Source organism: Rhinichthys klamathensis, unplaced genomic scaffold (genome assembly GCF_029890125.1).
Source record: "Rhinichthys klamathensis goyatoka isolate OS25496 unplaced genomic scaffold, OSU_Roscu_1.1 h1tg000571l_1, whole genome shotgun sequence".
Taxonomy (NCBI): Eukaryota; Metazoa; Chordata; class Actinopteri; order Cypriniformes; family Leuciscidae; genus Rhinichthys; species Rhinichthys klamathensis.
This window is the reverse complement of record NW_026607037.1, coordinates 1,684,178-1,697,197: the sequence shown is the minus strand read 5'-3', so window position 1 is coordinate 1,697,197 and position 13,020 is coordinate 1,684,178. Positions and strand designations below refer to the sequence as shown.

The following is a 13,020-nucleotide window of genomic DNA, read 5'->3' as shown; positions in this document are numbered from 1 at the left end:
GCTGACTCCTGTCAATCAACAATCGTGGGAGGGGCGTCCGTTTTATTGACGTCACAAAAACGAACGGCTCAATTTGAGGCAGGGGAAAACATATAAGGAGATTAAAACAAAAACACTGGATGGATTTTTATCAGTTTATGATGGTGGTGTACAGGCACTGCCAACACACATTTCAGTACAATCAACTTGTAAAAGTGCATGTACCATTATATGACCCCTTTAAAGGGTTAGTTCACCCAAAAATAAAAATTCTGTTATTAATTACTCATGTTGTTCCAAACCCATAAGACCTTCGTTCATCTTCAGAACACAAATGAAGATATTTTTGATGAAATCTGAGAACTTTCTTCCCTCCGTAGACAGCAATGTAATTACCACTTTCAAGGCCAAGAAAGGTAGTAAAGACATCGTTAAAAACAGTCCATGTAACTACAGTGGTTCAACCTTAATGTTATGAAGCTACGAGAATACTTTTTGTGCTCAAAAATAAAGAAAATTAAAAATCTTACGGACCATAATTTTCATTTTTGGGTGAACTAAAATATCAAATTAACAAAAATGTACTACCATTGTATTCTTTGAAGTACCTTGGCAAATATCAATGTACCATGGTATTGTGATCTGCTACCATTACTTTACTATAGTACCGCCACACTAGCTTTTTTCTTGGAATTCTACAATATAAAGTCTATAATCTTTTTTCTCTTTCAGGTGGCCTATCAGAACTTTGGCAGAGGGAATTATGGTTCTGCTGAGTGCGGAGCAGCTAACATGGCTGACACCAACTGGCTGGTATCACACTGTGAGTCTGAGCTAGACTGGATCTGCAAAATACCTAAAGGGAAGGTAGATGAGGAACCCGAGAGCCATGAAGGTCTGTCACAGTGCACGTTACCATGTTATCTTCTTTTTTTTTTGCCTTTAGAAATATAACACCGTAATATAATCGAAACAAGCTTGTTTGTGATTTTGAATCTAAGTAATGTGAGATTACTATAAGTGTGTGTCTTTGTGTAGACACTGGTTTAGAGTGGGTTGACTTTGAGGAGGCCCAGTATAAAATGTTTGAACATCGCTCCACGTGGGACCAGGCTCAGAGGATCTGCTCCTGGTTCGACGCCTCTCTGGTCTCCATGCACTCTCCTAAGGAGAATCAGTTTTTGGTTAGCACTTTACGCAAGGTATGCACACATAACACAAACACACACTCTCCTCTAAGATGTATCCTTATGACAGCTATTGTGATCTAGACTTAAAGGAATAATTCACCCAAATGAAAATACTGTCAGCATTTCCTTCATGTCATGACAACCTTACATTATTTTCTTTCTTATATGATACACAAAATTAAATCTCAGACAGAATATCAGGGCGTTGACTGGTAATAGTGATTTGTATTGTGAATGTAATATGGAGCTGGAATGACATGAGAGTAAATTTAAAATATTTCATTTTGGGGTGGATATTTTAAATGGATAGTTTACACACACACACACACACACACACACACACACACACACACACACACACACACACACACACACACACACACACACACACACACACACATATATATATATATATACACTTTTAATCTTAACTGTATATGAAATGTATTTGAAATACCAACCAAGATTTGTATATTTCACTGTGTCTAGATGTCCCGCAAAGAAAATGATCTGTGGTGGGTTGGGTTACACACATTTAAGAACGATGGGAGATTAAGGTGGTCTGATCATTCGGTGCTCAACTATGTGTCCTGGGGACTAGGACAGCCTCGACCAATCAGCAAAGACCCCAAATGTGTCCAAATCTCCGCCTCAAAAGGTTTGACCAGAAAATATGTCATCTTTACCTTGATTTGACATGCACCGGTTTTGACTGCACATTTTAAAACATTTATAATTTAATAAACTTAGTGGTCCATGGGCTTAAGGTTCAACACTTTTGAATGTCCAGGTTATTTTGTGGAATAATGTGATTCAACAGCAGTGAGTTAAGTGAATTGCTTTAATGTTTTCTCAGGTGACTGGTCAGACCAGAGGTGTCACGTCGATCTTCCGTACGTGTGTAAGAGGGTAAATGTGACGGGTACCATCCCTCCCACACCCGCTCCTCCTCTCATACCCGCCGGCTGCCCCCAGGGCTGGAGTCCTTTTCTACACAAGGTCAGAAATTCACTCCCATAACCTGTCTACTTTTACACTTGCAAGGCTACGCTGTAGTTAAAAAAAAAATAGTTTGCATTCAAATTTTGTTATTTCAGCCTTTTGGTTTTAGGTTCATCTATTTTTTTATATATATAAACTTTATACTTTTTAAGAAATGTATCATTACTTTGTCTTAACTGCAACTGTTCAGGAATTTATTAGATCAGGAAAAGTGATTTTTTTTTTTAAAGGTAGGGTAAAAACAGGGATAAATGGATAAAAATCAGACCAGTCAGAAAATCTGTCGTTTCACTGATGAAGCAAGATATTACATTTTGATTATATATATTTTTTCTTTAGAATGTAAGACTAGTCAGGAACTCTTCTTGTTAATCATATAAGTAGTTATTGTTCTCTAATTTGATGTAAACTATCTATTTATATCATGATGCTTATAATACTGGTTGATCATGTGATCTATGTAACCATGTGACTCCTTAAATTAAGATGGCTCCTGCGCTAAGCATTGTAAGCATAGCCAGTAAAAGAAATGGACACAGCGACCCCATAGATTTCAATGGAGAAAATTGAAGCCCATTAGAAGCACTCACTTCCTGATGGCTGAGCGTACTGCGCAGGCTCAAACTGAGCTTGACGACGTAGATGTGATGTGAGCAACCGTTCTGACCTTCTAGTAGCTGTGCCGAGACGAATCTGAATTGAAATCTGAAACAAATCTGTTGTTGAAATATTTTGTCCCGTTGCTTATGAACTCTCTATCTATGGGCTTCTCCCTTGACTTTATGCCTCCATGTCCACCTGATTGCCTCATAGACAGTAAAAGATTGCCTGCGAGCTTCTCCTCCTGTCTATACGGTAATTTTCTCTACTGTGCGACAGAGAGTCCCGTGGTTATGACGCAATCGTTAGCCTATTTTTACAAAAACGGCTTCTACGGGGCCATAACGTAAGAGGTAATGGAGGCTTTTATACATTGTCGTGTTTCTTAAGAAATAAATAATGGACAAAAAGAGTCTTTGGACGCCTCAGATGTAAAGTTATTCGCTGTCAAAGTGACGCCAAAATGAATGGGAGTCAATGGAATGCTAACAGCAAGTGATAGTCTGCTACAATGGCGGCTCCCAAGCGAAGCTTCAGTTTCCAGCTGGTGGATTACCCCCTTGATTGTAAGCAAGGGGGTAATCCACCAGCCGGAAACTGAAGTCTCCCCGGGGGCCGCCATTGGCTAACAAGCCTTCACCTCATGTTAGCATTCCATTGACTCCCATTCATTTTAATAACTTTACATCTGAGGCGTTTAAAGACTCCATTTGTCCATTGTTTATTTCTAAAGAAACACGACAATGTATAAAGCCTCCATTACCTTGTATCTTACGTTATGGCCCCGTAGAAGCAGTTTTTGTAAAAATAGGCTAACGATTGCGTCATAACACGCGACTCTCTGTCGCACAGTAGAGAAATTACCGTATAGACAGAAGTAGAAGCTCGCGCGCAATATGGGGGACGTGGAGGTTGATAAAGTCAAGGGAGAAGCCCATAGAGAGTTGTAAAGTTGCTCCTGCTGCTAGCTCATGGACAGCTAATACTCACGATCTCCGGCTCTGCAAGATTCGGAAGGGAATGATTCAGATTCCCCTTGGCACAGCTACTAGAAGACGTACAACTGTGAGACAGGTTGCTCACGTCACATCTACGTCGTCAAGCTCAGTTTGAGCCTGCGCAGTGCGCTTGGCAATTAGGAAGTGAGTGCTTCTAATTGACTTTCTCCGTTGAAGTCTATGGGGTCGCTGTGTCCATTTCTTTTACTGTCTATGATTGTAAGCTTGACATTGACAAAGGTCACATGTGACCGAAACATTTGCCCTTTTTTCCAGTAAAATATTGTTTTTATCTCACATTTGATGACTTCTTCTTTGGTAGAGTGTGCTGACTCTCTTGATGTGTTTTAGAATGTAAGGAAATACAGAGCTGGCCTTTCTCCCAGGAATATTCACATTGCACATTTTCACATATCAGTAATCTCTGAATTCTGTTTCTTTCCCTCATTTTCCAACAGTGTTATAAGGTGTTTGGAGAGGACCTGTCGAGTCGTAGCACTTGGGAGGCTGCCTCCAAGACGTGTCTGACACATAGAGCCACGCTAGTGACAGTGCCAAACCACAGAGTTCAGGGTAAATCAAACCCACTCACACTATAGAAAGTGAAGCTAGGTTACGCGAAAAAGAATTTTTTTTTTATGAAAGTATAAGAATCATATAGATAACTATTATGAATCTTGGGACTAACATGCCCCAACGTGTGTGGTGCCTAGGGCCCTGTTTTTTGTGTTGCAATAACTTACCAGGCTAACCTCGAATTTTATCGATTTCTTTCTCTCTCGTCAGCGTTCCTTTTGACTGTGTTACCCAACAGCAGTTTCCATGTGTGGGTGGGGCTCACTTCAGAATCTCAGGCTCAGTTCAGGTGGTTTGAACCTGGGTTGCTTAGCTACACTAACTGGGCCCCTGGAGAACCAGTGGACAACAGACAAATGAAAAGCCCGGTACTGGATTGTTTTTTTATTTGTATTAATGACTCTATCTATCTATCTATCTATCTATAATGACTGAATCTATCTATAATGACTGAATCTATCTATCTATAATGACTGAATCTATCTATCTATCTATCTATCTATCTATCTATCTATCTATCTATCTATCTATCTATCTATCTATCTATCTATCTATCTGTCTGTCTGTCTGTCTGTCTGTCTATCTGTCTGTCTGTCTGTCTGTCTGTCTGTCTGTCTGTCTGTCTGTCTGTCTGTCTATCTATCTATAATGACTGAATCTATCTATCTACCTATCTATCTATAATGACTGAATCTATCTATCTATCTATCTATCTATCTATCTATCTATCTATCTATCTATAATGACTGAATCTATCTATCTACCTATCTATCTATAATGACTGAATCTATCTATCTATCTATCTATCTATCTATCTATCTATCTATCTATCTATCTATCTATCTATCTATCTATCTGTCTATCTATCTATCTATCTATCTATCTATCTATCTATCTATCTATCTATCTATCTATCTATCTATCTATCTATCTATCTATCTATCTATCTATAATGACTGAATCTATCTATCTACCTATCTATCTATAATGACTAAATCTATCTATCTATCTATCTATCTATCTATCTATCTATCTATCTATCTATCTGTCTGTCTGTCTGTCTGTCTGTCTGTCTGTCTGTCTGTCTGTCTGTCTGTCTGTCTATGAATGAATGAATTAATTTATTTTATTTCGAGCAATATAGTGACATATAACAAAGGCAATAAGAAGCATTGGATTTTTGACAACATAAATCAGTCAATTGCTCGAAATGGAGTGGGAAGAAGTCAAACTTATTTAGACCCACCCCGGACTGTTACAGTTAAGCGAAAAACAATAAAGAAAAACAAAGGTAGCTACTTCCTTAATTGTTGACATTATCATTCTTACATATAGATAGATAGATACAGACAGTCTATCTGTCTGTCTGTCTGTCCGTTTGTCTATCTTTCTGTCTGTCTATCTATCTGTCTGTATATATCTATCTATCTATCTATCTATCTATCTATCTATCTATCTATCTATCTATCTATCTATCTATCTGTATGTCTGTCTAAATATCTGTCTGTCTGTCTATCTATCTGTCTGTCTGTCTATATATCTGTCTGTCTGTCTATATATCTGTCTGTCTCTCTGTCTGTCTGTATATCTATCTATATAGCTATCTGTCTGTTTGTCTGTCTATATATCTGTCTGTCTGTATATCTATCTCTATCTACCTGTCTGTCTTTCTGTCTGTCTATATATCTATCTCTATCTATATATCTGTCTGTCTATATATCTGTCTGTCTCTCTGTCTGTCTGTATATCTATCTATATAGCTATCTGTCTGTTTGTCTGTCTATATATCTGTCTGTCTGTCTATATATCTGTCTATATATCTATTTGTCGGTCTGTCTATATATCTGCCTGTATCTCTGTCTGTCTGTCTGTATATCTATCTATCAATCTATCTGTCCTCTGTCTTATAACTATTATCTACCTGTCTCTCTGTCTCTCTATCTATCTATCTATCTATCTATCTATCTATCTATCTATCTATCTATCTATCTATCTATCTATCTATCTATCTATCTATCTGTCTGTCTGTCTATATATCTGTCTATCTACCTCTGTCTGTCTATATATCTGTCTGTTTCTCTGTCTGTCTATATATCTGTCTGTCTGTCTATCTACCTCTGTCTGTCTATATATCTGTCTGTTTCTCTGTCTGTCTGTATATCTATCAATATATAGATCTACCTGTCTATCTATATATCTATCTCTATCTATATGTCTGTCTGTCTATATATCTGTCTCTATCTATCTGTCTGTATATCTGTCTATCTGTCTGTCTGTCTGTCTATCTATCTATATGTCTTTCTGTATATCTATCTATCTATCTATCTATCTATCTATCTATATATATATATATATATATATATATATATATCGGTCTCTCTGTCTGTCGGTCTGTCTGTCTATATATCTGCCTGTCTCTCTGTCTGTCTGTATATCTATCTATCTATCTATCTATCTATCTATCTATCTATCTATCTATCTATCTATCTATCTATCTATCTATCTATCTATCTATCTATTTATCTGTCTGTCTGTCTATACATCTGTCTGTATATCTATCTATCTATCTATCTATCTATCTATCTATCTATCTATCTATCTATCTATCTATCTATCTATCTATCTATCTGTCTTCTGTCTTATAACTATTATCTACCTGTCTCTCTGTCTGTCTATCTATCTATCTGTCTGTCTCTCTGTCTGTCTATCTATCTGTCTGTCTGTCTGTCTATCTATCTCTCTGTCTGTCTGTCTATATATCTATCTATCTGTCTGTCTGTCTATATATTTGTCTGTATGCATATCTTTCTATCTATCTATCTATCTATCTATCTATCTATCTATCTATCTATCTATCTATCTATCTATCTATCTATCTATCTGTCTGTCTGTCTGTCTGTCTGTCTGTCTATCTATCTATATGTCTTTCTGTCTATCTATCTATCTGTCTGTCTATCTGTCTGTCTGTCTGTAGTATCTATTATTTGTAAACTTAGAAATTTACCCATCAATATGAATATGTGTGTCCCATTAGGGTAACTGCGTAGTGCTTCTCCACGGTAGTCCTCAACGGATGATGGGCATGTGGGCGTCTCGCAAGTGTGACACAGAGAAACATGGCTTCATCTGCATGAAGGATAAAGGTACAGGAACATCTCAAATTCACAGACACACACAAATATGCATTGCATATGCTGTGTTATATTTCCTGTGTGCATGTGTTTCCAGACCCTGCCCTGCCCCCTGGCCTGGACCCTCTTCCCCCATCATTAGATGGCTCATTAGAATTCGATGGCGTGCAGTACCGGATCTTGCAGAAGAGTCTGGACTGGCATGCAGCTCTACAGGTGTGTGAATCCATTAATGGAACACTGGCTGCAGTACGGGACCCACGGCAACATGCCTACCTCACCCTTCTCCTCAGCACTCTCCGCAAACCCGCCTGGATTGCACTACACAACGATGGGGTGAGTGACATGTTGTGCATGTTGTACGTCTCATCTCCTGACATGTCAGAGCTTCAGCAAAAGCTTCTTGTATTTCCAGGGGCGAAGCTACACATGGTTGGGCGAAGAGGAGATCTCTTTTAGTGACTGGCGGGATGGAGAGCCCAATCATATGTATGGATGTGGTCACATGACCACTGAGGGCCAATGGACTGTGGCCGCTTGTAATACAAAATTAAATGCAGCCATCTGTGAAATTAACACAGGTAAGGAAATGTTACAGTATATTTCAGAATGGCATGCTATACTTTTGTGTAATATTCTTTGGACAGAATGTAAATTTTTTAAATGCATGGAATTTCCAGATGAAGTAGCCTACTACACTGACCAAAATGTGCAGTATGCATCCAAAGTTAGCTCACTCTTTGATTGGGATACAGATTTTCTGTACTTTTTTTTATTATAGCAAGCAATATTCAGTGTATAAAATAGTTATTTTAGTAGTAGTATTTATATACTATTATATCCAGGGGTGCACATAACTTTTTTAGGTCTGGTTCTCAAGGGAGCACCTACCATATATGCTGCTTGATAAATGGTAAATGGACTGCATTTATATAGCGCTTTCACAGACCCAATGGCTTTACATATTGCCTCACATTCACCCATTCATACACCGACGGCGGTGTCAGCCATGCAAGGCGCCATCCAGCTCGTCGGGAGCAGCTGGGGTTAGGTGTCTTGCTCATGGACACCTATCTTGGTCAGGTGGAACCGGGGATTGAACCACCAACCTTATGGTTTGTAGACAACCTACATGAACCACTGAGCCACTGCTGCCCTCACACTTTACTACAATCTGTCGTCATCACTTTCCACCTGACTGCTCTCCTCACTATCTTCTTTTCTCTCAAACATGGTAGATGATGTTCCAATTTATTTTTTAATTCCGTTTTAATTGTTCTGGATTCCATTTTATTCCGTTTGAATGTTTTGGACCGATTTTCGGCACAATTTGATGAAAGCTTTAAACGCTTCAGAAAGCCTCGGTTTCCCATCACTAATGAACACACTTATCATCATGATTGCTTTCTTACCAGAGATGGAGAATAATCCTACTCCAGTAACTCACCTGTTCCCAAAAATGTTGGTACTCAAAGCAAAAGTCCTTATTTTTATCGTTATGTGCACCCCTGATTATTGTATTATTTTCAGACAATTTTAGTTTAAGTCATTTGCTTTTATCATTTTTATTAGTTGTGTTATATTTCTATACAGCTTTTTTTATTTCAGTTTTAGTTTGAGTAATTTTAGCACTAAAACGTATTTATTTCATTTAGTTTATAAGGCATATCTAATTTTTGTAAGTTGTTAAATTTGAGTTTTCCATCTAATATTTAAACAGTATTTTATTTCCACATTATTTTAAATGACCAAAAACTATTTTTTTACAAATGTTCCATTCCAGACATAGCCAATGTGTGTTTGGATCTGTGTCTGTGGTGTTATTTTTGCACTACATTTGCAGGCGTGTTCTAATAGCATTTTGCTTGTTCTGTTTCTGTCAGAGAGAAGGATAGACCACAGGTGGATGTATCCAGGTATTTGCCCACATCCTGTAGGTAATTGGTCCTGGGTTCCTTTCAGAAATCACTGCTACTCGTTCATCCTGCACGAGATACAGTTTAAACACGAGGCCATACGCACGTGTGGCAAAGGTAACGTCCACACACAGGAAAAGCCAACAAGAACAGCACAGGAACATATTACACAATAAAACTTCGGTAATCTTGTTGTTGTTTTTCTCAGTGGGAGCTAAGCTGTTGTCAATATTAGATGAAAACGAGAATGGTTTTGTGTGGGAGCACATGCAAAGTTTTCAACAACAGGCCCACGGCGCTTGGCTTGGAATGGTCTTTAACTCCAAAGGCAAGATGGTTAATAATTAACACTTGTTTTCTTTATTGACCTTAAATTTGGATCTCCTTTATTTAGACCTCCATGTTTGTCTTTGATTCTACAGAAGGCAGTCTGGAGTGGTCCGACAGTGAAGTAGTGGACTACAGTAACTGGGAGCAGCAGGACGCTAATCTGAGCATGCTGTCCGCCAACAGCTGCTTCTGGGTTCAGAGCAACACGGGCCTCTGGAGGCCTGGGTCCTGTAAAAACCGTACACATGGAGTCATCTGTAAACGACCACGAGGTATTGACTGTCACATGCATATGGAAACATGATATATCTGCATATAGAAAAATGCTACACAAGAGCACCAACTTATTTAAACATTCCTATGTGTAACCACAGTTTCATCCAGACTCATCCAGACTCCAAAAGTATGTGTACATAGAATTCTTAAAGGGTTAGTTCACCCAAAAATGAAAATTCTGTCATTAATTAATCCCCCTCATGTAATGATGTCTTTACTACCTTTCTGGGGCTTGAAGTGGTAGCTCAGATTTCATTAAAAAGATCTTCATTAGTCTTCTGAAGATGAACGAATGTCTTAAGGGTTTGGAACGATTTGAGGATGAATTAAAAATGACAGAATTTTTTGATGAACCTTTAAGAACTTGTTGAAACACAAGCAACAAAAATGTCCCCATTGGGATAATCAATCAATCAATCAATCAAGAGCACAACAGAAAAAATGATTTTTCTGACTCATTGATTTTTAAAGGTCAATAAGCAGGTGATAAATGGTGGTCATGCAAAAGTAATGATACATTCAAGGATGCATTAAAATGATCAAAACTGAGAGTAAAGACATGTATGATATTATAAAAACTGTTCTTTTGAACTTTCTATTTATTAACAATCCTGAAAAACAATTCCACAAAAATATTAAGTGGCACAAATATTTTTAACATTGATAATAAGAAATGTTTCTTGAGCATCAAATCAGCATACTAGAATGATTTCTGAAGGATCATGTGACACTGAAGACTGGAGTAATGACTGTTTTGCCTTCACATGAATAAATTGCTTTTTAAAATAATAAATTGCTTTATTGTAATATTTCACAATATTACAGTTTTTACTGTATTTTTATCAAATAAATGCAGCCTTGTTGAACATAAGAGACTTCTAAAACAGTACAATATCTTACCAACCAAAAACAGTAGTTTATAACAAGAAATGTTGAAAATGATAAGTTGACCTCAAGGAAAAAATAAATATCTAAGAATGTATGAAATGGAAGAAATGCTAATACAATGATTCACAATCTTGAGCCCAATTTTCCTTTTTTTTTGTATTTCCCTTTTTCATTAGGAGCCGCAATAGATCCTGTATTTCACCGTAAGTTATAATCATATTTAAACCTCACATTTACCTAAAATATGGTGACAACATTATCAAAAACCTGTTGAATGAATAATCTTAAAGTTGCTTGTCATTTTCTTATTTTTTTTTTTCTCTTTCTTCCAGCTGAGGTCAACCATCTCCATGTCTTAATTCAGGTCCTGGTGGCAGCACTTGTTCTGATCGCTCTGGTGGTGGGTGGGATTTATCTGTATCGTAGGCGGAGCTTTGGCTCTACGGGCGCCTATGAGAGCGCTCGGTACAGCCGCACTAACTCCGCCCCCTCTGAAGAATCAGAAAAAAACATTCTTGTTTCAGACATGGAGTTGAACGAACAGAGCGAATAATGCTGGATGTGTTCAAACTGATTCGCAACTGACTGAGAGAATTTACGTTTAGGAAAAAATAGTTTTTTTTTTTTTTTAAAGACACTGAGAGAGCTGTGTAGAGCGCAGCAGATGATCAACCAAAATCAACAGAGCTGACACTTTTTTTTCTCCTAAGGTCAATCCATCTAAGTCTGTCAGCCAATCAAATCCCACCATCTCAGAGGAGCTGTTTTGATTGGCTAGTGTGGAAAATAGCATTTTTTTTTTTGTTTCTTTATCCGGAAGTTGAAATAGTTTATATGTGTTTTTTTTAATCTCATAGTTTTATCCTTTAGTGCCAAAAGGGAACAGTGCCCCCTAAAAATCACATTGACTGGAACTTACAGACTATGAGCGCACAATCACACACACACACACACACACACACTACAAGGTAACGCCACAACAGTATTTCTTTTTCAGACTGTGACTTTTGAAGTTATTTGTTGTGCCATTTTTTTATTGCTCTTTTTCAAAATGTGTGCAGCTGAATTTGATTATCTCTGGGTCAGAATCCAGGTCCCTCGCTGATCCGTCTGAAAATGATAATCATAATAATTACACATCAAATGAAACGATGGTATGTTTGAAGTTCAGTGGTGCAGAACCCCAAAAAAAAAAAAAGAAAGAACTGCGAACAGAAATAGACAGATGAAAGTGCATGTGAATGAGCCTGTGACAAGCACCGCAGTGTCTCTCTCTCTCTCTAATCACACGCTGAACGCAGAGCTGCCTAACAGGAAGTCTGATCTCACTGTAACGGTTTGCTTGATCTCAGCCGGTGTGATGAGCTCATGTAAAAGCTCAATCCAAACAGTACATGGAATGAAACTTAAACTTGTACTTCTTTCTTTACTTTCTCTAGTTCTTCTTTCCAGTTCTTCTTTTTCCCTGTTTTCTTGCTTTGCTTTTTTCCCCCTCGACTCTTGGCAAGGCCTCGAGGTGAAACGTTGCTGTGGCCAGCTGTGGAATGTCGAGTCAGCGAGTGGAGCAGATCTGGAGCCAATCAGAACACAGGAGTGAAGAGGGCAAGGCATTAGAGAGAGAGAATAGTGAAGGTTTGAATGGGTTCTTCAAAAAGGGATAAGGGAGGAGAAGATGGAGAGGAGGTGACAGTAAGAGGTGGGGCTTCAGTACAGAGGGACTTTAGGTGAGCAGGAGTTACGGGAAGTGTTGGCGACTGAAAGGGGACTTGCGTTACTGCTCCCTGCTGGATATTTGCACAGATGGCTGATCTAAGAGTGTTTTAGTGCTGTGGATAAGTGTGTTTTAGTGCTGTGGATAAGTTTGCCAAAGAAATCAAGTCAAATTATTATTACAAATGGGTAAAGTTGTATGGATTGTTGCTGTTACGCTGCAAAAGAAAAGTCCTTAGTATTGTTTTCCAGCACAAATATCTAAACATTCTTAAATCAAGATACATTTACTTGAGAAGCCAAATAACTATTTAGTCTTCTTGCTTTCTGAAAGATGTATCAAAATTAAGTGAGTTTATTCTTAAAACAAACAAGGTGAAGTATCTGCCAATAGGGTAAGAAAAATAAACTTAATTCAAAGGGA

At 38.0% G+C, this 13,020-nt stretch overlaps 1 protein-coding gene across 1 annotated transcript in view; it reads left to right on the top strand.

Annotated features, from left to right (window-relative positions):
* Window positions 1–12,297, top strand: part of mrc2 (mannose receptor, C type 2) — a 36,362-nt gene extending 24,065 nt beyond the window's left edge. Inside the window, exons 15-28 of the mRNA XM_056239804.1 lie at window positions 712–874; window positions 1,018–1,181; window positions 1,659–1,827; window positions 2,026–2,168; window positions 4,228–4,342; window positions 4,556–4,713; window positions 7,380–7,488; window positions 7,574–7,812; window positions 7,892–8,057; window positions 9,360–9,509; window positions 9,601–9,720; window positions 9,815–9,994; window positions 11,063–11,089; window positions 11,219–12,297. Of these exons, the coding sequence (XP_056095779.1) occupies window positions 712–874; window positions 1,018–1,181; window positions 1,659–1,827; window positions 2,026–2,168; window positions 4,228–4,342; window positions 4,556–4,713; window positions 7,380–7,488; window positions 7,574–7,812; window positions 7,892–8,057; window positions 9,360–9,509; window positions 9,601–9,720; window positions 9,815–9,994; window positions 11,063–11,089; window positions 11,219–11,439 (2,124 nt within the window). The 3' untranslated portion in view covers window positions 11,440–12,297. The remainder of the gene's footprint in view (window positions 1–711; window positions 875–1,017; window positions 1,182–1,658; window positions 1,828–2,025; window positions 2,169–4,227; window positions 4,343–4,555; window positions 4,714–7,379; window positions 7,489–7,573; window positions 7,813–7,891; window positions 8,058–9,359; window positions 9,510–9,600; window positions 9,721–9,814; window positions 9,995–11,062; window positions 11,090–11,218) is intronic.
* The last annotated feature ends 723 nt before the right edge of the window (window positions 12,298–13,020 follow it).